The sequence below is a fragment of the Scatophagus argus genome, chromosome 18 (genome assembly GCF_020382885.2).
Source record: "Scatophagus argus isolate fScaArg1 chromosome 18, fScaArg1.pri, whole genome shotgun sequence".
In the NCBI taxonomy this organism is placed as follows: Eukaryota; Metazoa; Chordata; class Actinopteri; family Scatophagidae; genus Scatophagus; species Scatophagus argus.
In genome coordinates, this window is record NC_058510.1 from 5,240,246 (window position 1) to 5,260,520 (window position 20,275).

The 20,275-nt window shown below is 44.2% G+C and overlaps 2 protein-coding genes across 5 annotated transcripts in view; one reads left to right on the forward strand and one right to left on the reverse strand.

The window, feature by feature from the left end:
• stau2 (staufen double-stranded RNA binding protein 2) overlaps window positions 1-2,643 on the forward strand; it is a 76,793-nt gene extending 74,150 nt beyond the window's left edge. For 3 of the 4 annotated variants that reach the window (XM_046371903.1, XM_046371902.1, XM_046371904.1), the window contains exons 14-15: window positions 745-810; window positions 1,810-2,643. In XM_046371903.1, the coding sequence (XP_046227859.1) occupies window positions 745-810; window positions 1,810-1,845 (102 nt within the window). In that variant the 3' untranslated portion in view covers window positions 1,846-2,643. The remainder of the gene's footprint in view (window positions 1-744; window positions 811-1,809) is intronic. The other variant, XM_046371905.1, reaches the window with a different exon arrangement.
• Window positions 2,644-7,212: 4,569 nt separating this feature from the next.
• Window positions 7,213-20,252, reverse strand: rdh10a (retinol dehydrogenase 10a). Its single transcript, XM_046371907.1, has 6 exons — window positions 17,734-20,252; window positions 17,038-17,273; window positions 10,948-11,046; window positions 9,692-9,837; window positions 8,908-9,039; window positions 7,213-8,778 (listed from the first exon to the last, which is right to left on the reverse strand). Exons 1-6 carry the CDS (start codon window positions 18,017-18,019, stop codon window positions 8,655-8,657), a joined length of 1,023 nt encoding a protein of 340 aa, XP_046227863.1. The 5' UTR covers window positions 18,020-20,252; the 3' UTR covers window positions 7,213-8,654.
• Between the last annotated feature and the right edge of the window lie 23 nt (window positions 20,253-20,275).

A 20,275-nucleotide genomic window follows, 5' to 3' on the forward strand; every position in this document is an offset into this window, starting at 1 on the left:
GCTGCTCCTCTTGACTCCCGCACATGTTGTGTATATTATGATAGCAGGCTGGACCCTCCTCGCGTCACCCCTGTGGCTGGCACTGGCAGGCAGGCGATGATCGGGAAGGAAATGACATCATGGCATCTTTGATTGAGGCCTGGCACAAGGCAGCAGAGAGTTAATGTTACTGCGTGGTGTGAATTCACGGAATCATGCATACGATGTTGTTTCTTCAATGACTGATTAGATTAGAGTGCTGCGCGTGCATGGTGGTGTGAGGCTGAAAACAGTTGCTCCTCAGCCAGAGATAAAGCATAATGAAGTCTTGAACAACATTTACATGTCCACTTTCTTATTTCCTGGTCTGGTTGTTTAATCTGTGTTTTGAGCTACACAGATTGGATTATTGAGCACTTTGGGTCACGTTTATGATTTATAGGCCTGCCAGACTTAGTGCCATTTGTTTAGCTGTGGCCACAGAGAATACAAATGTCCCCCTGACTGCCTTAGGAAAATGCAGAGCAGCCAAAACATAAAGTGGAAATGTTAACCCAATAACACTAGATAAACAGTGAGCGGAGAGGAGCCAAAGACAACAGAGTGTGAAGGGAAAGTGTCCTGCTGGCATCAGGTTTCCCAGAGTAAGTGTTATTTGAAAAGCAGCTGAAGGGTGACACTCACTCTCCTCCCACCCAATCCCCCCCCCCCCCCCCCCCCTTCTCCCTCCCTCACTCGACCATCTGTTGTTCCCTCTCTTCTCAGGCTGCTCTAAGTGCCTTGAAACAGCTGTCAGAGCAGGGACTGGACCCGGTGGATGGCCCTATCAAGGTACGGTAAGACGTGGATCGTGCCAAACTCACAGATGCTCTGCGCTCGCCCCATGCTGGATGTTTAACCAGTTGGCCTATCACAGGTGGACAGATGTGCGTGTGTCATTCTGGCTTATTGCAAATCCTCAGCGCTGCAGGCTGGTCCATCATCAGCTCTCTTCCCCACCCACACACACGCGTCCAACATTTCCGCTCGACATTTTTCCTCCATAGGAAAGCAGCAGTAGGCGTATATATTTACATGCACTACACTCCTGTCAGTTGCTCCATACTTTGCATGATGGCTATCACCACCAAGGCTCAGCCATGAGAGAAGAGAGGGCTTTCTCCACGCAACTCCCGTCATTCCCTGTCTCCTCCACAACAAGGAAGGGAGGGAAGGAAGGAAGAAGGAAGGACGACAGCAGACGATGAAGTAGGAAAGCAGGAACGCTGCAGGGTTATTTTGGAAACCACGGAGGAAATCCAGCATTTCTTCAGTATTTTCATAGTAGGTGTGCCCTGCGAAAGAAAAAGAGTCATTTTCTTAATTGTCTACTTTAGGAAGAAAGAGGAAGGACAACCACACCGTTCGAACAGCTTCATTTACGTCAGTCGATCATTACTCGTTCCCCTCTCTGAGTGTAAAACTCTTTAGCTCACCCCATGCTTTGCCGCTAACACATTTTTTCCGTTATCAAAATGAAAATACTCTTTCTTCCGTGTCAGCACCTGTTCTTCTGTTTGCTGGACCCCTACACATGAATATCTGTCTTTACACACTGAGGTCAAGGACTTTTTAAGTGTCTGGAGTGGCAGCACTTTCAGTTTCTGTGAGCATTTTCTTTTACGAGAATCACCCTTCGTATTTTGAACGTAATCAGTAAAGGCTGGGGGAATCCTGAGATCCTTCTGTGGAAGACTTAGGGCGATTTAACGACAGCAGGAGTGATTATTGTAACTTTCCTCAAGTCCTTGGACAAAATCTTCTCTGACACGCTTCTGTTTGTCTTTTCAGCCCAGTGAACCATGTGGGAGGGAGGACGGACATTAAACAGACTAACTCAGGCACCACCACTCAGGTCTGCAAGGATTCAAAGGCTGTCGTCTAGGAGCTGACAACCCCAAACCCCTCCCTCAGCATACACAGCCCCCCCACCCCCACCCTTCACCCCGATCTCCCATAACCTACAACCCACAGTGTCCCCACTACCCACAATTCCCCCACCCTCTCTTCCCTCCCAACCCCATGATTGCCACTGTATCCTGCAAAACCTGTAAACATGCAATAGGGTGGATGTGCACCGAGAAATGACCGACTAAAACACCATTACCTGAGTCTATGTGAAGACAACGCTATCTTAACACGTTTATCGATGATTTCAGTCAAAATTTAGAGGTCGAAAAAAGTGGATACACGAAACATAAACATAATGAGATAAATGCATGGTACTGTATGAAAAATCAAGGGAAATCCAAAGTGAGTACGCTGCATAGACAACTTTCCCTTTGGATCAGTGTCCGTTGGTATGGTTAAAACAAATATGTACATCATGCCATTGAAATACAAAAGAAACATTTTAGGGGAGAAACCAACTTGCGTACAGTAGCTTATTTTTCCGGGGTATTATGTTTCCTTTTTTTTTTCTTTTTTCTTTTATTTTTTTGGTTATTTTATTAATCTAACAATGCTTGAGTACTGTATTTAAAATTAACCAATGCCAGTGCTGTGAAAGTTGTAGTTGTTGTCTTCATATATAGTCACCCAGCTTACCTTGTATGCTGACATAAGAAAAAAAAAAAGATTCATCTATCTATATGGATGTGTATGACTTGCAAGAGTATCATATTCCAAAAAATAACACAGAAAAGTTTTTTCATGTGGACAAAAAGGACAAAACTGGTGTTAGCAGTAATCCGTAGAAGTGTTTGACCACACGGAGGGAAGGTTGGACTGACTTTTACTTCCTGAAGGGGTCTGACTTTCCCCTTTAACATGACCGCACACTGGCATAGCATCACTGGAGCATCACCTGACAAACAACGGAGGCAATGGGGGCCACCAACAGTTTTTATCTAAAAAGAAAAAAAAATTAGGCCATTTGCATTTGACAGTGGCTCGTTTTTTTTTTCTTTGTGCACACATTGTGTAATGCCAGTAAACTTTTAACAAACTCCAGAGAGTTTTGTACGGGTGTGACTGCATGTCCTCCAGTGAATGAAAAGCCCTCTCTAGTCCAGTGATTTTGTGTCAGTGGCTCGTCCCCCCCCATCCCCACACACACACACACACACACACACACACACAGTTTTGTCGATCACATCTACACCCATTGTGTGTGTTGTATTGACCCGCCAAGGCATCAACTGGGTGCTTTTAATGCCTGCATTCTGGAGTGCATCTTTTGAGTGGGGGAGAGCCTGCGTCCAGTTCGCAGACTCTCCCCCGCGCCCCCCGCCCCTTCCCCTCTCGAAGGCCACTTTGAATCACTTTGTTCACTGACATTGAGGATGTGTCTTCTTCTTCGCTGTGAGTGCAATCTGTAATAAGGCTGTTTCTGTTGCTGAAATGCAGTAAAAACACCCCAGTTCATGTGGAAAAAAAAAAAAAAAATTCTTTGTGTCTTTATTTTCTCCAGGCGTAAACACATCATCTCACCCCAACATCAGTTAGCCCCGTTCCTTAATTAATCTGCTTTTTCACACATTTTCTGAAAGCATAAGCTTAACCCAAACGTAACCCAAATGTCTAACTTTGGTCGTGTGATGCATTTGAAAGCTCCAGAAAAAGCTTGTGAGTTAAAGGTAGATTGAGCAGTTCTGGAGAAAGACAGTTGATTGTGAAGTCTCCTCCTCAGGTTGTCAGATGCTGAGCTTGAAACCTTGAGAGAAGCTCATTAATCGTCTCCAGAATATTAAAGATTGTTTTCTTAAAGTAAAGAATGCGCTTTCATGCTCTGTCCAAAAGCAGTTTGGAAGCATTTTTCTGCACCTGCAAAATGTCCTGCTTTATCTTTTATTTTCACAGCTCCAATGATAGCGAAGTACTCAAATTGTTTTCATCTCAAAGAGAAAGCGAATTAAGGTTACCCTTGTAAAAAACATTTATTGTGTCGTTAAAGTTTAACACATAAAGAGTAATAAAATTAAATGAACAAAATACAACAAATTGGGTAGCTGTGCTTCAAACTAGGTAGCTGTGCTGGTGGTATTCAGAGCGCTCTTCCTAATACATTATCATTTACTGCTTTATCTAATGTTGTGCGTGTGCCATATGAACCTATAAATAATCTGATGACTCCGAGCACAAGATTTATCTTAAATAATATACTTACTTATACTTAAAATAATCTGCAGTGACCATGTTTAGGCCATGGCTATGCAGATGGCACTTGTTGTTGGGATCAGGGTTTGTCCTTTTCCTGGGATTTGTTGTGAGTAAGAAAAATCTCACCAGACTTATCCTTTAAATTGTCCCTCTGTGGCGTTTTCAGGACAGCCTGCTGGTTTCACAGTTTAATATGTAGCCATGCAGCCCAAAGTAAATTCCTCTCTGAGGACAAAGACGGTGTTCATGTTGTCTCTCACGCGTGTTATCTGAAGATCTGCCTTTGCAATGAATAACTGCATATTCTCTAATGTCATGACATCCTGTTAATTTAAACTGGAGACAAACCTCATGCTGTAGTCATGACCATTTAGTGAAGGAGAAATGGACTTTGTTTTTTTCCAAATAGAGACACTTAATCTTTAACTTTATGGCTCTCAGCTGGACTGATAGTGTGCACCTTATCTGTTACATACTTGCGTTGCACCATTCCATCACCTTCACTTGCATTTCTACATGCAAGTCCACCACCTCTGCAACACCGAACCCACTCTGCTCTCTCCCATTAGTGAGACGAATGAGCGAACGGGACAGCGGTGGTCTAATTCAGCTCCACTGACTAATGGACTCAGCTGGCAGCTACATCTGCTAGCCATTGAGCAGCGCCAAGGCTGTTCACACACATTAGCAGCAGATCTCTATTCCAGAAGCTTGTTCAGGTAGTGGCAGACCAGCTTGAGGCCATGTTAGACCCCAAGATGAATTGCCTCACTGTGACCAGCCAATATGGGAAGTGAACCTTGCTGCCCAAAATAGAACTAAATCAATGGGGCTTTGGAGCTTCTCCGTGCCGTGCAAAAGCAAATGCTGTAGTCATTGATTTTTCCGTCTGAATTATGTGCCATCGACCCCCTTGAAGTCCTCTAAATTAGAGCTGTATTAACAGGAGGATAAAAGAGTGAGGGGAATCCTATATGTGTTGATGAATGGCCAAGCAGCGAATTAAGCCAAAATCCTAATAGTTTTCTATCTTGGAGGAGTCAAAAGGAATTTTGTGTGTCCTTAAATAAAGGCCTGTTTCACACGATGGTTTTGACTGTGTTTTGAGCTGCACTCGGTCCTGGAGAGGCTGGTGCCGATTGCTTCTGTACACAGAAGGATCGCAACTGTCAGTACAGCTCTCTTCATATTAGGACTAATCTGCCACTGAGCAACTTTATCCAGCCCTGATTAGTCATGGCAGAGGAGCGCTGCGTGCTGTGGGCTGAGGCTCTGACATCTCACCACTTTCCTGTAACTTGCGGCAAGCAGTCAGAGTCTGGAGGATGGGTGTATTTTCTGTTACCCACCAAGAAATTGTTCTGTGGAGAGATGCGTGTCTGCTATTGCAATGCTATATGTGTGGTGGATCACTTGACTCCCAGGCTCAGTTTTGGATTCAACAACTTAAGGATTTTGGAGGTAAAACTTTGTTAACGGAGTGAATCGGGTTCAGTTCCAGGATAGAAAACATTTAAGACAGATGGACAACCCTAGTTTGTTGTTGAGACCTGGTTTCTACTGGTCATTTTTAATGGAGGATGTTCTGAACAGCAGCTCTAACAAGTCCCTGGAAACCTTAATTTTTTTTGCATTAAGAACTGGCATATACAGTCTCTCAGGGCTGAGTCAATTTTAATGAATCGTCTAGAAGTGATCTGCTGTCTGCTGGTAACTGACTGCGGAAAACCAGCAGTGATGAGGGGAGGTCTGAGACAGGATTCAAAAGGCTTTGAAGACAGTCTTAGTTATATAAAGTTGAGGCCTCCAGGCCTCAGCTCGTCTTATTGGTGTTCCCAAAATTTTCTGTAGATGCAAGAACAGACACAAAAACAGTGTGTTTTTTATCCAATATTTTCTCTGTCATTTTATTATTCATTGAAAGAGGTTTTCCCCCACGAGTTTAGGAAGCCTTGGGCATACAAACATTTCTGGAGAAGAAATATGAATCATTGTATTGTTTTTATTACCCAGGCCTAAAAAATGCCTGGAGGAAATCTTCAAGGATACAACTCTAAAAACTGTTGGTATAAGATTTAAAGACCAGCACTTGGTGTTGAGAAAACAATGTAAAAAAATGTGCTTTTGTGAAGCTTGAAACGAGTCTGGTTTTCCTCTGCTCAACAGCAAGTGTACAACTTTTAATTTCAGAATATAACCAGCACCTTAGGTCACTAAAATCCCCAAATTTTCTGACAAATTCCAAGGACGTGACCTCAAAGGCAGCTACAGCCATGCACACAAACAGCTCAGCTGTTTGAGCATGTGAGTCCGAATCGAGCTCATGACATTTTAATGTGATGCCAATTAGGACATGTTGTTTTCTTGCTTTCCTTTGGGGAAGTAGCAGGTCAGGGTCAGCTACGTAACAGCTCCGGTAGAAATGATAGGAGTTTCATTGTTTTTTTCATTGTCCAGCCCCTGGACAGTTGTCAATAGGGGGGTTTAGCCCAGTTATTGCTGTTGATGAGTGTTTTTGCTGAAGATTAGGACAGCCACGCCCTGCATTATTTCTGTTATGTATTTAGGTAAAATATCTGACACACAGCTAAGCTTTCTGTAATCAACAACATGATGACTTCGTGCATCCTCTTTCCTTTTTAGTGTTTTACACTGTGACTCTTAGATGAGCCTGTTGTTTCAAACATCACATGTCTGCTTGGGCTGTACGTACAGTATATTTGCTCACAAAGGCAAATGGCTCTTGCCCTCTTTAGCCAACACCCATATCTAAAGGCCGCCTCACTGTGTGGCACAATGTGGGAGGACAGTGATACCGATACTAGTCAAAAGAGTAGTCATAAAGAGGAGAAAAGGGCTGGGCCGGTGTCATCTTAACAATGGAAACCGTGTCCAAGACGTTCATCAGCACTGCAGAAGATCCGCTTTCCTGTCACTGGCTGTGGTGACTCACAGCGTGCAGAATAACAAATACTAACTTCTAGCTTCAACAAGTGAGGAGAGCATATTATAAAAACACTGAAGGTCAGGACAGAACAGATTCCCCATTTTTCCTGCCAATTCAGGTTGAAGGTAAAAATGACACTTCTTTTAATAATCTAAATCACTTTTATTAATTTAAGTTAGGTAGAGACACTAAACATTGGAACCACATTTGCTCTGCTATGGAGCAGTCTTCAGAAAATTACAAATAAAAAAAAAATTAAAAAGAGGCTTATGTCATACTGTCAAAAAAAAAAAATGGCAAAAATTAAGAGGTAGAGAATTTAGGCTCATCGCTGTGACTGAAGGAATGACGCCTATTGGAATGTCGTTGAAATTCAAAGACTCTTGTCGCCCTAAAGGTATATAAAATATTCAGACATCAAAAATGGCAGAGACAGTCATTTTGGGATACTGGGGTACTCACAACATTGAAACATTTACATTTCACTTCAACCAGACAAGGTGGACAACTGACAGGAGAGTTAAAGCGTTACTTTGGAAAGAATAATGCAAAGCTAGTGTCTTAAATGCATTTCCCTCAAACACACGTTAGTGCTGGGACAGCGGCTCACCTGGAGTTACAGCCTACGTCGGGTTATTTATTTATTTCTTAAACAAATAATATTGGCAACAGATAAATTTACAATATAAACACCACAGAGCTCGAAAATAAAAAAAAATAAAAAAGTGTTTCCTCTCAGTTTCTCCCAAAGCACATGCTGGTTCTGACTCCACTTTTCATTTGAGAGGTTAGTCGATGCAGACCTGACAGGACCATTAACGGGACAATTACACTGGAAACGCCTGTGAAGGTTTAAAAATCAGCCCCAATCTGGCCTTTAAATATCCCATTTGGAATGACTTCATTATGAACATGTACGCTACATGTCTGTGACTTGAGTATTTAACAGCAACAGCAACAGAATGTGGTAAACTTAAACTGTGAAATATTCATGGTGCTCTGTTGCAAACGGCACAAGCGATAAAGCAGAGCCGTGCTAAGCTGCAGACCAGTTTCCTGACTGACTGAAAGAGAGCCTCTGCGTGGGGAGACGTCAGGTACTTTGAAATGCTGTGTCGAACCTTCCTACACGAGAATGCTGGCAGTGTAGAGAAAAAAATATCTGAAATTACAGTGCATGTCTACAAAAATAAAATAAAAGTGAAAACTTTTTTTTTTTTACTGTTTGTACAGTAACATACTGTATATTTCCACAATGACACTAGATAAGGCTGGTGACTACATTACGTAAATAGTTAATTATTGGATACCTTAACTGTATGATTTCAAAACTAGTGACACAGAATATAGATGTTGGTTTCTTTAAAACAAAAAAAGACAAAACAAAGTCAAATAAATCCTTTGTAGTACACAGCTTTCTTTGTTCCAGAGGAACAATATGGTAAACCTTTGCATTTGCTCAATGCAAGTGCACCAGTCTAGATTCAGTCTTTCCGTCCTTCGCGTCTTCCCCCATTTTCATCCTCAGTGGTTGTTTCCTCATGCTTGAAGGTTTATGTGCCTCTGTTCGTGTTACAAACAGCACCCCCTAGATCCCATTCTTTGCCTCATTGTTGTTCATGGCCTCCTTTCTCTGAGCTAGGAAGGGGTACATGCACTTGTCGGCGCCTAGGAACCGGTACATGCACACGATGGCCTCAAAGGGCAGGATGCTGCAGAGACGGGACAGAGGGGAGATTTGTGAGACGAGACACTCCTGGATAGTTTACTGAGAGCTGATGCAGTGAGAGGCTGAAATCAGGGAGTATAAACAGGATATCAGGATTCAGGAGGCAGCTCACCTCTTCATGAAGTTGACCATATAGACGATGCGAGGTGTGCAGATCATGGGCTGGTCAGTGAGGATGGCCCTCATGGCCTGTTTCACACAGAACTCTGGCTTCAGAGGAGGCAGAAAAGGCTCGATCTCCTTCCTGAATTGAAAGAACAACATCACAAATCAGTTATTTACAGATCAGTTATCTACAGGCCCAAATTTCAGGGACCTTCAAATTAAAAATACTAGAGTTCAAAGAGTGTTTGACTTTTTATTTAACTTATTTAAAGGGCATTTATTTTAAGAGGTATTGGAATGCACTTTAAAGAGCTCAAACTACAACGAATTTGAATCAAGAAATGAAATAAGTGGTTTAAGAAAGGCTGTGGACGGGTTACGTGCACAGGAACAAAACAGTAAAGCCAAAGAAACACCTGCTGCCTGTGACCACCAAACAAAGTGAGGACTATTAACAGCAGAACGGGGTGTGTGTGTGTGTGTGTGTGTGTGTGTGTGTGTGCGTTTGGGGGGGGGGGGGCATAGCCCAGGTGCACCTGTTGGTGAGCTTTTCCCCTGGGAAAGTTGCCCTCTTTGTTTAAGCAGAGCGCTGACCATCAGCATACAACTCACTATAATGTCTCAAACACAACTTAAACCATCAGCTGCTGCTTTGAAGTTCAAAAAGGTGTTTGTGAAGCAATTTTATATGGTGAAAATTGTAGATTACAAACTTATCCCAGGTGCAAGAAGGCTTTTTAAAGAAACACACACGAGAACAATTAAAGTGGCCACTGTGTGCCGAGGCTAACCTTATCCGGCAGCCTTTGAACATTCCCGTGTCTACCAGGTAAGGGCACACCAGAGTCATGTTGATGCCGTCCTTCTCCGAGGCCTTCAGCTCATGGCTCAGTGACTCGTGGAACCCAATGGCACCGAACTTACTGGCGCAGTAATCCTGAGGGAATAAAGAGAGAACAGGTTAGCCCTGTAAGACTGTGCGCCTGCCCGCACCCAGGGACCGGAGAACATTATCAAACATGCCCCACGGGCACAGAGGTCTCTCCTTGCTGTTAATGATACAGCCGCAAAAACCAGAGCGAGCCTGTCCGCTGTTCTACAGTTTCATTAGCATTCTTCTCCGGTGCATCAGGAGACTGCTCTGCTTGGCAGGAAGGTTTTGATGTGGTTCGCCGTGGAAATAATCTTTAAAAAAAGGGCTTGGGCAAACACAGATGCATGTCGATAAACACGGTGAGGATAAAGAGATTTGACTGTGCCCACATGACAGGCGAGTGCTTCGGCTCCCTGAAATGAATGTGCGAGTCTGAAATCACATTCGAGGCATTTCCAGGAAGCATAATAGGTTAACAAAAACGGACTTAGCTTCAGTTCCTTTGAAGGGGGACTTGATGATTATGGATGAATGCTCGTACAACAAAAGCAAACGTGCAGCTATAAAAACAAAGACAAATGGAGTAGTAGTCCCTGTAGACAATCTGAAAATGACACCATTCTCAGACAAGGGGATAAATGGGAACTCTGTTCTCTGAAGTATCAAAATAAAACCTAAGAGGGCTAACAATTTACTCCCTTTGTGGTTATGGAGAACAATGACTCCACTAAATATTTCAACATGCATTAAAATAACAAAAAAGAATCTGTAAGGGGGGAGGGAAAAGAAAAAAAAAACTATAGGAAAGAAAACCAAAACCTTATCCATTGAAAGCCGCTGTGAGCTGAATACTGAGTGAGCACCAAGTCGCTCACAAAGCAGTGATGAAGATGTCTCTGTCCCTTGCGGAGCTGTCAGTTCATTCTGGCCCCAGGGCCAGAGCCCAATAGGGGCCCGACACCCCCACTGCTGCAGATAGAGGAATCTATAAGAGGCTCCCCAATGCTCATCTGTGTCCCTTAATTTAACGGGTGGAGGGACAACTAGAGAAAGGGGGCCTAACCTCCCCTGGCCCAGTGTGCTAGCTGGCACACTGAGGGCTTTGGAGAAAAGCGCTGGTTTTGGATGGTGGGAACGATGGGATGTGTATGTGTTGTTGTGTATGATACTAACCTCCACTCCAGCTGTGCTGAATAAACCCAGGGAGCTGGCAACCGTCACAATGTGCCCATGATTCAACTCCAGCATCTTGGGGAGAAACGCCTTGGTGGTCTGGGGGAAGGACAGAAGAGACAGAAGGGCAAAGAAAAAGAGGAAGGTTAGTTCACTTGTGCAGTTTGTCTGTGCCAAAGCCCTTTGATCCTCTCTGCCTCCCTCTCATCCCCCCTCTCCATGGTGATGCAGAGAGAGGCGTCTGAATGAGAATTCATAACGCACACACACACAAAACAAAATCAGTCTGAGCGCTAGAGGTGCAGCCTTTGAAAGAAGAAAAATTTAACTTGAAAGTTTTTGTCCTTCACGGTAGGCGTGAATTAGATGTTGTCGGAAGAGACGAATGAGGGTTTTCCCCTCTTCAGGTATTCACTGAACAAACAGGTACAGTTGAGCGGTGTGTGTAGCTGCTGTACAATCTGTTCTTTTCCCACACAGATCTGGTGCCCGTCGTCGAGCCTGGCTCTAAAGACTTGGTGACAACACCAATCATAGGCCTCCGTTCACTCAACAACAATACAATTCAGCCTCTCGTCTACCCACGCAGCCTTGCACCCTGCCCGGGCAGCAGTCAGCAGAACAATCGGGAGCAAGATGAGCTTTGAGATGAAAGAGTTTCACCGGAGTGCCACGTGAGAGCCTGAGTGGTTCCACCGGTCGGGCCAATGAGAGTTAGCGAGGTGGTGAGAAGAGCAACCCCGCCGAGGAGATTCAGAGGGAGTTAACGGTTACAGTTGATTAACCTGTGGATCCGTTCCTCATTCTGCCCGTCTGCTGACTTTGGACACAGCATGAGCCAATCAGCAGGTGTGACATGTGACGGCAATGACAGGAACTGACCAATCACTCTCCCACTAGGAGGTCTACAAAACAACCAGCAGGCCTTTTGTTGGTAGCCCTGCCAGATCTATTCAAGTCAGATGTGCGCTGCCACAGTGAAGAACAATGCATGTAGCCTTCAACACTCCTTTCAGATGTCACTGAGGTTGCGAATGAAAACACTGAGGACACCTTTAAAATCACAATACGATGAGATTACCATGAGCCCGGGGGCTACAGTCATATAAAATGTGCTAACTTCTGATTTTGAATTTTAAAGACATCAATTTGGGTTCTGGAAAACTGGGGTGAACATTTGTTTTTACTTTTGACAGTTTCATTACTAGCTCCAATAACTGTGTGGTCATATAAATGAGAGGTAAGAGTGTCAGTGGTTGGTACAGTATGTGAGCCTGGCCAGAGAAATGATTTGGCCTCCTCTGTAAACATTTGCTGGAGGGGAACACAGGGCCCAGGAGTGCATGGTACCAGGCAGTACAGCCATGAAATCACTGGCAGAGGAGGAAAGGTCTCATTAAAACTGCATCAGACCTAGTGACTTCTAGTGCATTCTCTGCTGTGCTTTACATCTGTAGTTAAACATCTTTCTGGTTGTTCTGGGAAGTAAGCAAACCTGGAAGCAATGAGTCAGAACCATGCAGAGAAAGGCTGGCAAAGGGAAGAGGACTTCGCCTTTTTGGAGTTTATTCTATAGCCAGGTAACTGATCTGACTCAGCTCCAAACATCTGCACTTTTCCAGGACATAAATTTTCAGGTTGCTGCAATATTCAGCTCATCGAATGATGGGGCCTTAAGAGAGGGAGTGGGAGAACATGAGGCCTGGATAAAAGCTGAAAAAGGCTTCTGCAAGCCAGAATGGCAGCGGATGAGGGAGAGAGTTGCGTGCAAATGAAGCATTAACCTAAGATATGCCCATACCTGACTGAAGCCAAAGCTTCCCACTCCCACAGCAACTTTCAGAGAGCAGAGAATGACTCGATCTGGCACAATAATCGACGACTAAAGCCAACACTCGGATACAACTGAGCATTTGCTGAGTGGTCTGAAAAATAAGTGGAGCCGATGGAGGAGAGCGCCGATTCCCTCAGCTGGGGGACGGGACTAAACGTGAGCAAACATCCCGTCTCTCACCCACCCTCGTGTGATGTCCTGCTTCTCATGGCAGCTCTGGCATGTGGGTATGACCCCCGCTGACCTCTCAGACACAAAATGTGTGAAGGCGACCAGGGGCTCGTGTCTTACATCAGAGCTGCCGTAATTGGGTCTCAACGCTCCCTTGTTCCGCTAAATTACCCGCTGACACAGTCGGGCCTCCTTGGCCTATGTGGGGGTGCCTTGCCCGCTGCACCCCCTAATTGGTGTGTGCCCCCAGGAGCATTTAAGCCAAACAAAGCTTCTTGCAGCTGGGGTGTCAGGCTGTATTAGTGCAAGCGCTTGACCAACAGGAATATGAACAAAATATTGGCCTTTGCGTACTACCAGATGGCCATTTAATTGGACTGACTTCTCCCTGGATCAGAGAATGAGGAAAGAAAAAGGAAACACACACACACACACTTGTGCTCAAGAGCTTGTCTGATCCTAGAACAACTCGTGAAGTTTGAGCGGGTTGTATTTACTAGTCATCAGGGATGATGGATAGAGATTGGTCATGTTGTGGTTGCTATGCTAGTCAGTAAGTGTCTGCTGCAGCCGACTGAACCTCAACTCCCCCCTGAGCTGGTTTACCAGTAGAATCCAATTTTCCTGGAAAGCAGCAACAGTGTCAATACACTGCAAACACTAAACTGATGCAAACGATCATATGAGTTCAAAATTGATTAACTGCTTTTGCTTGCTTTTAACCAACTTTTTTTTTTTTTTATAACAAGTGCTCTATAAATAATAGCTCTGTAGCTATAAAATCTGTGAGTGTAGTAATAGCAGTTCAATGTAATAAAACCAATTACTCAGTGATGGCAAGATGAAAATACTGGATTTCTCAAGCAATAATGTCCAAAAATTCCAGCTTGTAAAATGTGATGCTGGATGCTGTTCTTTGTCACAAGAGAGTAAACTGAATATCTTTGGGTTTTGGACTGTTGGACAGATAAATCAAAACATTTAAAGCATCATAATGGGCTCCGAGAAATTATAATGGGCAGTTTTAACTCCAATATAATAAATGGCAGATTGATAGATAATGGAAGTAATTAGTTGCAAACCTATCTCTCAACCCTTGAGAACAGGTATGTGCTCAGGAAGAGACCCAACATGGGAGTAGTCATGGCTAGCATCAGTGAGGGGGTACAGGTGCACCAGGCCTGAGGAGGGGCCCATATAAAGCCAGTCAAGTAGGACCCTTCTGCCTGGCTGCCTCCTTTCTCTGGATACAGCAGGAATGCGGCCTGCGGAACTTGGCTCCTGTCGCCTGGCATCTTGTCAAGCTGATCCACAGACAAGAAACCAATTGTCAGATAAAGTGGGTCAGCAGCAGCTTACCATTACCCTCTCGCCTTCGCCTGTGGATGGGACGGCATTGCCTTCCTTCCTCTTTTCTTTCCTCTACTCTTTTCCCGCCATGTCACTGCCGAGCGCTCTGCGCTTTCATTTGATCTCACAAGAGAGGTACGATTTCCACGAGAAGGGGAAATTACTGCTTATTGTTCATAAACCACCTGTTGGATAACCAGATCAAGATGCTGACCATGATTTCTTTTCATGTCGTTCCATTATCCACACACTAATCCTCAAAGACAAACTAGTGACATTTACTGAAATGACTGCACATTCCCCATTCCAGCATGACCAAAAAACTGTGGCTCCGACATCACATGCCAAGCATCAAACAAATTAAATATTAGGACCCTGCTGCCCCATAAAAACCTAAAGGGAGTGAGGGACTGAATCATAGCCGTTTGTCCGTGTGTCCGTGTGTCTGTGGCAGAGCCAGATGAACAGAACTGACCTCCATGACTGCGATGCAGCTGCACCCACTGCCTCCAAATCAGGCTGGGAGGAGTCAGAGGCTTGTGGAAGGAGGACAGAAACAGTGTGGGGTCTGAACTGAGCGATTACCATCCGTTTCCTGTTCATGTCTCCATCCCTTCCTTGTTCCCACTACACTGTCCAACAAATGAAAAAAATACCTTTTCTCTTTCTTTGTGTGAATTCAAGCCTTCCCTCTGCTTCCTTCAGGCTGTGGTACGTTTAAGATTTATGGAAAGCTTTGAACCTACTGTCACATTGCTCTTGAGAAACTGGGTGTTTTGGGAGTTAATTTCAACAACTGGCTTAGATTAATGGAAGGAGACTTAAGTTTGTTTTTTTGAGGGGGGGCTTCTCTGATGTCTCCCTGAGGGGAGAAAGTCATTACGATGTTTAGCCAAATAGTGACGCTTGACAAGCTGAAGGAGATGAACACACCTCAAGAACAATGCACCAGGAGACTATCAATGTCCACTGATGAAGCCTAAAATAAGAAATGACAACAGCAGAGTAAGCAAATAAATAAATGACAACCGCCAAGGGACTCTTCATTTAATCTCAAACTTTTTTTAGAGTCAAACTCCTCCTTTAATGACATCCTTTAGTGTCAGCATTAAAAACACGAGTCCATTAGCAGAGTCATGAACCACAGTTAAACCACTTTATAAACCTGTTGTTCAAGAAGGAAAACAAAAATCAAAGGTTTGTGTAATGTACCACCTGCACGCAGTGAGTAACTGTACCGTGTTTGTGTAAGCGAGGAAAGTGGACAGGTCCCTGTTAGTCTAAGCTCTATTCACTGAGCTTGTGTCTTTAATGAACCACATCCTCCATTCTGGTTGTCGCCATTCATTAAGTCCCCCTTTCATCTGCCCCCCCACCCCACCACTCCCCCCACCCCCACCCTTAAAGAAACCACACTCTCCACAGAATATGGGAGAACACAAACACAGGCCCTTGTTAAAAATCCCAAATCTGCCACCCAACCACTGGATCCTGACTCCAAATCCTGGATGTAAAAGAACGTGGAGCTGGCCAGCAGAGAGGCACATGAATAGTTGAATGGAGCATCCATTAAGGGAGGAAACACACAACCTGCCTGACTGACAGCACAAGAGATTTTCATGCTCAATTAGGGAGCTTCACAATCGCTGGTTTCATGGTATCATTGAGAATCCAGTTCTCCATAAAAAAAGAGGAGCATGCAGCCAAAGTCTCAAAATGAGAATCATCCGCGTCACTGGACCCATTGCTCAATATATTGTGACAAATGCAATCAAAGATTCGGAGCCGTGCCCCCAGGAAAAGGACACATTCTCAATCCTTGCAATTTACTCCACAGCAGGTCGATGAACCAATTTGTGCACAATCACTACATTTGTCCTACAGAGCTAGCCGTTGCCCAGCAATGCAATCAATTACCAATACTGCTTTATCTAGGTACCTAGGAGAGGGGGCTAAAATGCTAAACACTCAACTCTGAATCCCATCAGTAAGGTTGCTCCTCTCAATGGATTTGTAATTGCCAGGCTACAAGTACTATGGGCTTTCCACACCCTCACAACACGCACAAGCTGCAGCTCATGCTTATCTAAAGTGCAACATATTCACTCCATCAAGTCCACACAACCTTTCAGATAAATATTCACACTGAAGGGCCCGAGGAACGGAGCCAGAGTAAAACCTGATACACAACAAGTAACTGCCTGCCAGCAAAATGTGGTGAGCTGATCCGACACAGATCCAACCCACGTACAGAACCCCCTGCTTCCATCACACAAGTCAGATGTTTGCAGATCTGCCCTGCAAAGGAGAGGAGAGGGAAGGGCTGACATATCATGTGGATCATCACTGATCTGGGCCGCCAAAGAGCAGCAGAGGCAAGACTTGGAAAAGGCAAACTTGTGACTTCCCTCTGGCAGAATTAAACAAAGTAGGGCTGAAATATGAACAAGCAAGGGAACTATTTATGGTCACACACTCCTCCACCACCACCCCCAATCCTGGAGACACACATACACACACCTTTGATTCTTTGGCACACAGAAGGATAAGATTATGAACAGGCATGCAAGACGGACTGGAAACATTCCTGTGAACCTAACATCACAGAAAACACATTGGAAAACACTGTGCTTGTGAAAACTGAAGCAGATACATCAAACCTGATATCCGCATACAACTCAAATTATACTGATTTTACCCCTCTGGCATGCTTAAATGACTGTGCATCAACTCACCCAGAAGTGTGCATGACAGTTGACCACCATGGTGCGCTCTATCAGCTCATCGGGACACTCCAGAAGGTGATGGCCAGAGACGACACCGGCATTGTTGATCAGTATGTCCACCTCTCCCACCTCCCGGCGCACCTTCTCAGCTGTAGAATACACACTCTCCCGCTTTCCCACATCACACACGTAGGTGTAGACCTGCGGCTGGAAAGGAGGGACTTCCTCTACCCCTCCAACAGGTCCTGAAGGGAAAAAGAGATGATAAAAGTAATTAATGAAAAAGTTTGCTCAGCAGGCCGGTTCAGACCTAGCCAGTTGCACTAACTAATAAATCAGAAATAATAAGTGAAACTGGACAGATTTTGTTTGAATGTTGGTGATTTTGTAGGTCTGGACTTGAATGTATATTAAAAGGTTACTTTTCAACGGTAGGAGACCACGTGAGCAAATCCTTACAGATCAGGCTTGTTTGAAAAACTGAGACTGTGTGCAACCATGTCCGCGCATCTTGTGTGAAGCATTTCGGTGTGTTCACTGTAACACTCCACCTACGACAACACTGGAGCTATACTGCTCCTGAAGTGTGCTTTGCCTTTGCGGAATCAAAACCAGAATCTTACAACTCAACACAAGGGATCTCGCTGACCGTGCGTAAAAAGAAAAAACAAAACATCCGAAGTGCTGCAAAGAAAGCAGACTTACCGTCTTTGGTTATGGGAGTGTCCAGTTCATGGTATATCTGCCGCACCATCTCCGCCGTTTCCTCGTTGCTTTGGCTGTTTATGTCCCATAACACCAGTATCGCTCGTCTCCGGGCGAACTCCTTGGCGAAGAGCCGGCCGAGGCCGCTTCCAGCCCCGGTGATCACGCACACCTGTCCCGCCACGCTCTTCTCCTTGGGCCGCACAACCCATTTAGCACCGGCAGTTACAAAGGCCCAGAGCACCTTCAAAATGACCACGAAGAACTCCGCAATAATTATCATCATCTTGACCTATAAATTCAAACGAGCAGCGGAAGAAAAGAAAGAGAAAGGCGCAGAGAGTGCTTCCCCTCCTGAAACCTGCTGCTAAGAAATAGGCAGGGTCACACCGATAAACTTGGACCACAGTGCAGGCAGGAAACGCCAGCAACGCTCATACACACAAAAGAGGCGGAAAAAAACGCAAGAAGAGCAGCAAGATTGTGAGGGAAAAGGGAGTTCAGATGCTGCTCAGTGAGAGTCCAGTTGCCACTACAGTTGCAGTGAGTTATGAGCAGCTACTACGAACTGAGCCTCCTACTTCCTCTGCTGCTCCTCCACTCATCTCATCCTCATTCGCATCTCACTCGCTATTTATTCAGTCCACCCATCAACGCTGGACCCAATAGGACTGAGACTTGAGCGCCTGTCAGAATGAAGCGCCAGGTCCGTACACCACACCGAGAGGTGATGTAGTCTAACCTCAGATTTTATCTAACACTGATCTACTGCGATCCCCCCCTCCAGTTCAATATCTCAGAGAAAGCTCGGTTAATAGGGTTTTCTGTCATTTGAAAGCCTTAAAGCCACTGATGTTTCTCTATGGGCTTTAATTATATTTGAAATAAAGTCATTTCTAACAACAAAATGTGGCTTTATATCAAAGATATAGCCAGCTGTACAAGCAAGACTGTCAAACTAAGTATCCTAATGATCTCGATTCATTTCATCGGAGTTCTTGTTTTTTTATTTTATTTTGACTGGAATTTGTACTTTAGAAATGTTAAATACAGCCTATTGAAACAGTTTTTTATTTCAAACAGCCACAGATCAGATCATATCCTACAAGAGCAGGTCAAAGTCCGCCCATGCACGACAAAGGCTAAACCATGATTGTTCCTCAAATCTCAACTTTATGTCCTTTACGCTGTTTTTGATCAGATTTGAACGAGTCGGTGTGTACTCTAAGACATGTCATAGCAATTTACTGGCAATGATCCACTGCGACCTGTTCATTGTGGAAAGTGAAAGTGGATCGATAAGGTGGGCTACGCACCCAGTCGGACGTAAAAAGGCTGGACAAGGGCGATACACGGCATTCAATTGACATTTTCTGCCCAAATGAAGATAATTATAAGGCGCACGGACAGACAAACACCCGCTTCCCGCAGGAACAACAGACGCACCTGCGGTACGGACAATGTGAAAACGTTTTTCACCAGTTTCCAACAATTTTCCATTATTTAACGCACTACGCCTACGACGTTGTGTAACGTCCTGCAGCACTTGGGCTCCATGTGGTGGGCGTGTCTGGTCTGAGGACCAAACCACTGCTGGAGGAATTTTCAGATTCCAATGCTAAAATGTGAATATTGCATTCAGTGAACGTCCCATTCAAAATTTTGCTTCAGAGGAGCCTAAGTGTGAATGGGAGTGAAAGCAAAAGTGTGCATACTTATTCTGAAGGTTCCTTACAGGGCGATATGTTAATAATATTACTGCTTGGTGGTCAAATATCACCGTTGCTCTCTCCATGCTATTTAAGCCAACGTACCTGCATGAGTTATATAAAAAAGATCATCTGCATTGCATTTTGCATCTAAACATATTTTCAGAAAATACCTTTACGAATACAAAGATGAGCTTTAAAGTAACCTAAAACTGAAAACCTGCAAAAACGTAGGCCTCACTGTTGAAACAAATGAAATGTGGATTTTTGACACATGCATTTGGCCATATCTTTACAACATATTGTTTCTTATTTCCATAAACTTGCTGTGCACCACATTGTCTGTATTTTAAAATCTGAGGTAAACGAGCTGGTCTTTTTTTCCCCACTGAGATCCAAGATCCAGAGGAACGGTTCAGCGAAGGAAACTTTCCTCTTCGGACGCTCAGTAATCCAGGGCTGCAAAATGAAGTGTTTGCTCCCTCTGTCGGATCAGCGAGTGCATGACCATCACCTGTGGCTTAGAACTTGGAAAAGTACCGTGGAACGTCTTAATTTACTTTAACAAATTTGTGCCAAAGATATGGTAATGGATAACAGACCGAACATTTAAAGTTAGTTTAGTTAGCTTTACAGAATTTGTTGTTGAACTTGTAACCATTTGCCACTATCCAAATGAAACAATATAAAATAGATTATCGAGACGGAACACCGCAGATTTTAAAACCATTGTACAAAATATTATTATAAGAGGGCAGTCTACGCAACGTTCGCTGTGCTTTGCAATATTTTGGCAGGCTAATAAAAGAAATTTCCAAACAGGCAGCTGGAAA

What these genes read in the sequence shown, in the direction of transcription:
- rdh10a (XM_046371907.1), bottom strand. Translation starts at nt 18,019, where the DNA reads ATGATGATAATTATTGCGGAGTTCTTCGTGGTCATTTTGAAGGTGCTC. An exon ending in CACTCCCATAACCAAAGACG is followed by an intron (nt 17,274 to 17,733) that starts GTAAGTCTGCTT and finishes TTTTCCCTTCAG; the next exon opens with GACCTGTTGGAGGGGTAGAG. An exon ending in TCAGCACAGCTGGAGTGGAG is followed by an intron (nt 9,838 to 10,947) that starts GTTAGTATCATA and finishes TTATTCCCTCAG; the next exon opens with GATTACTGCGCCAGTAAGTT.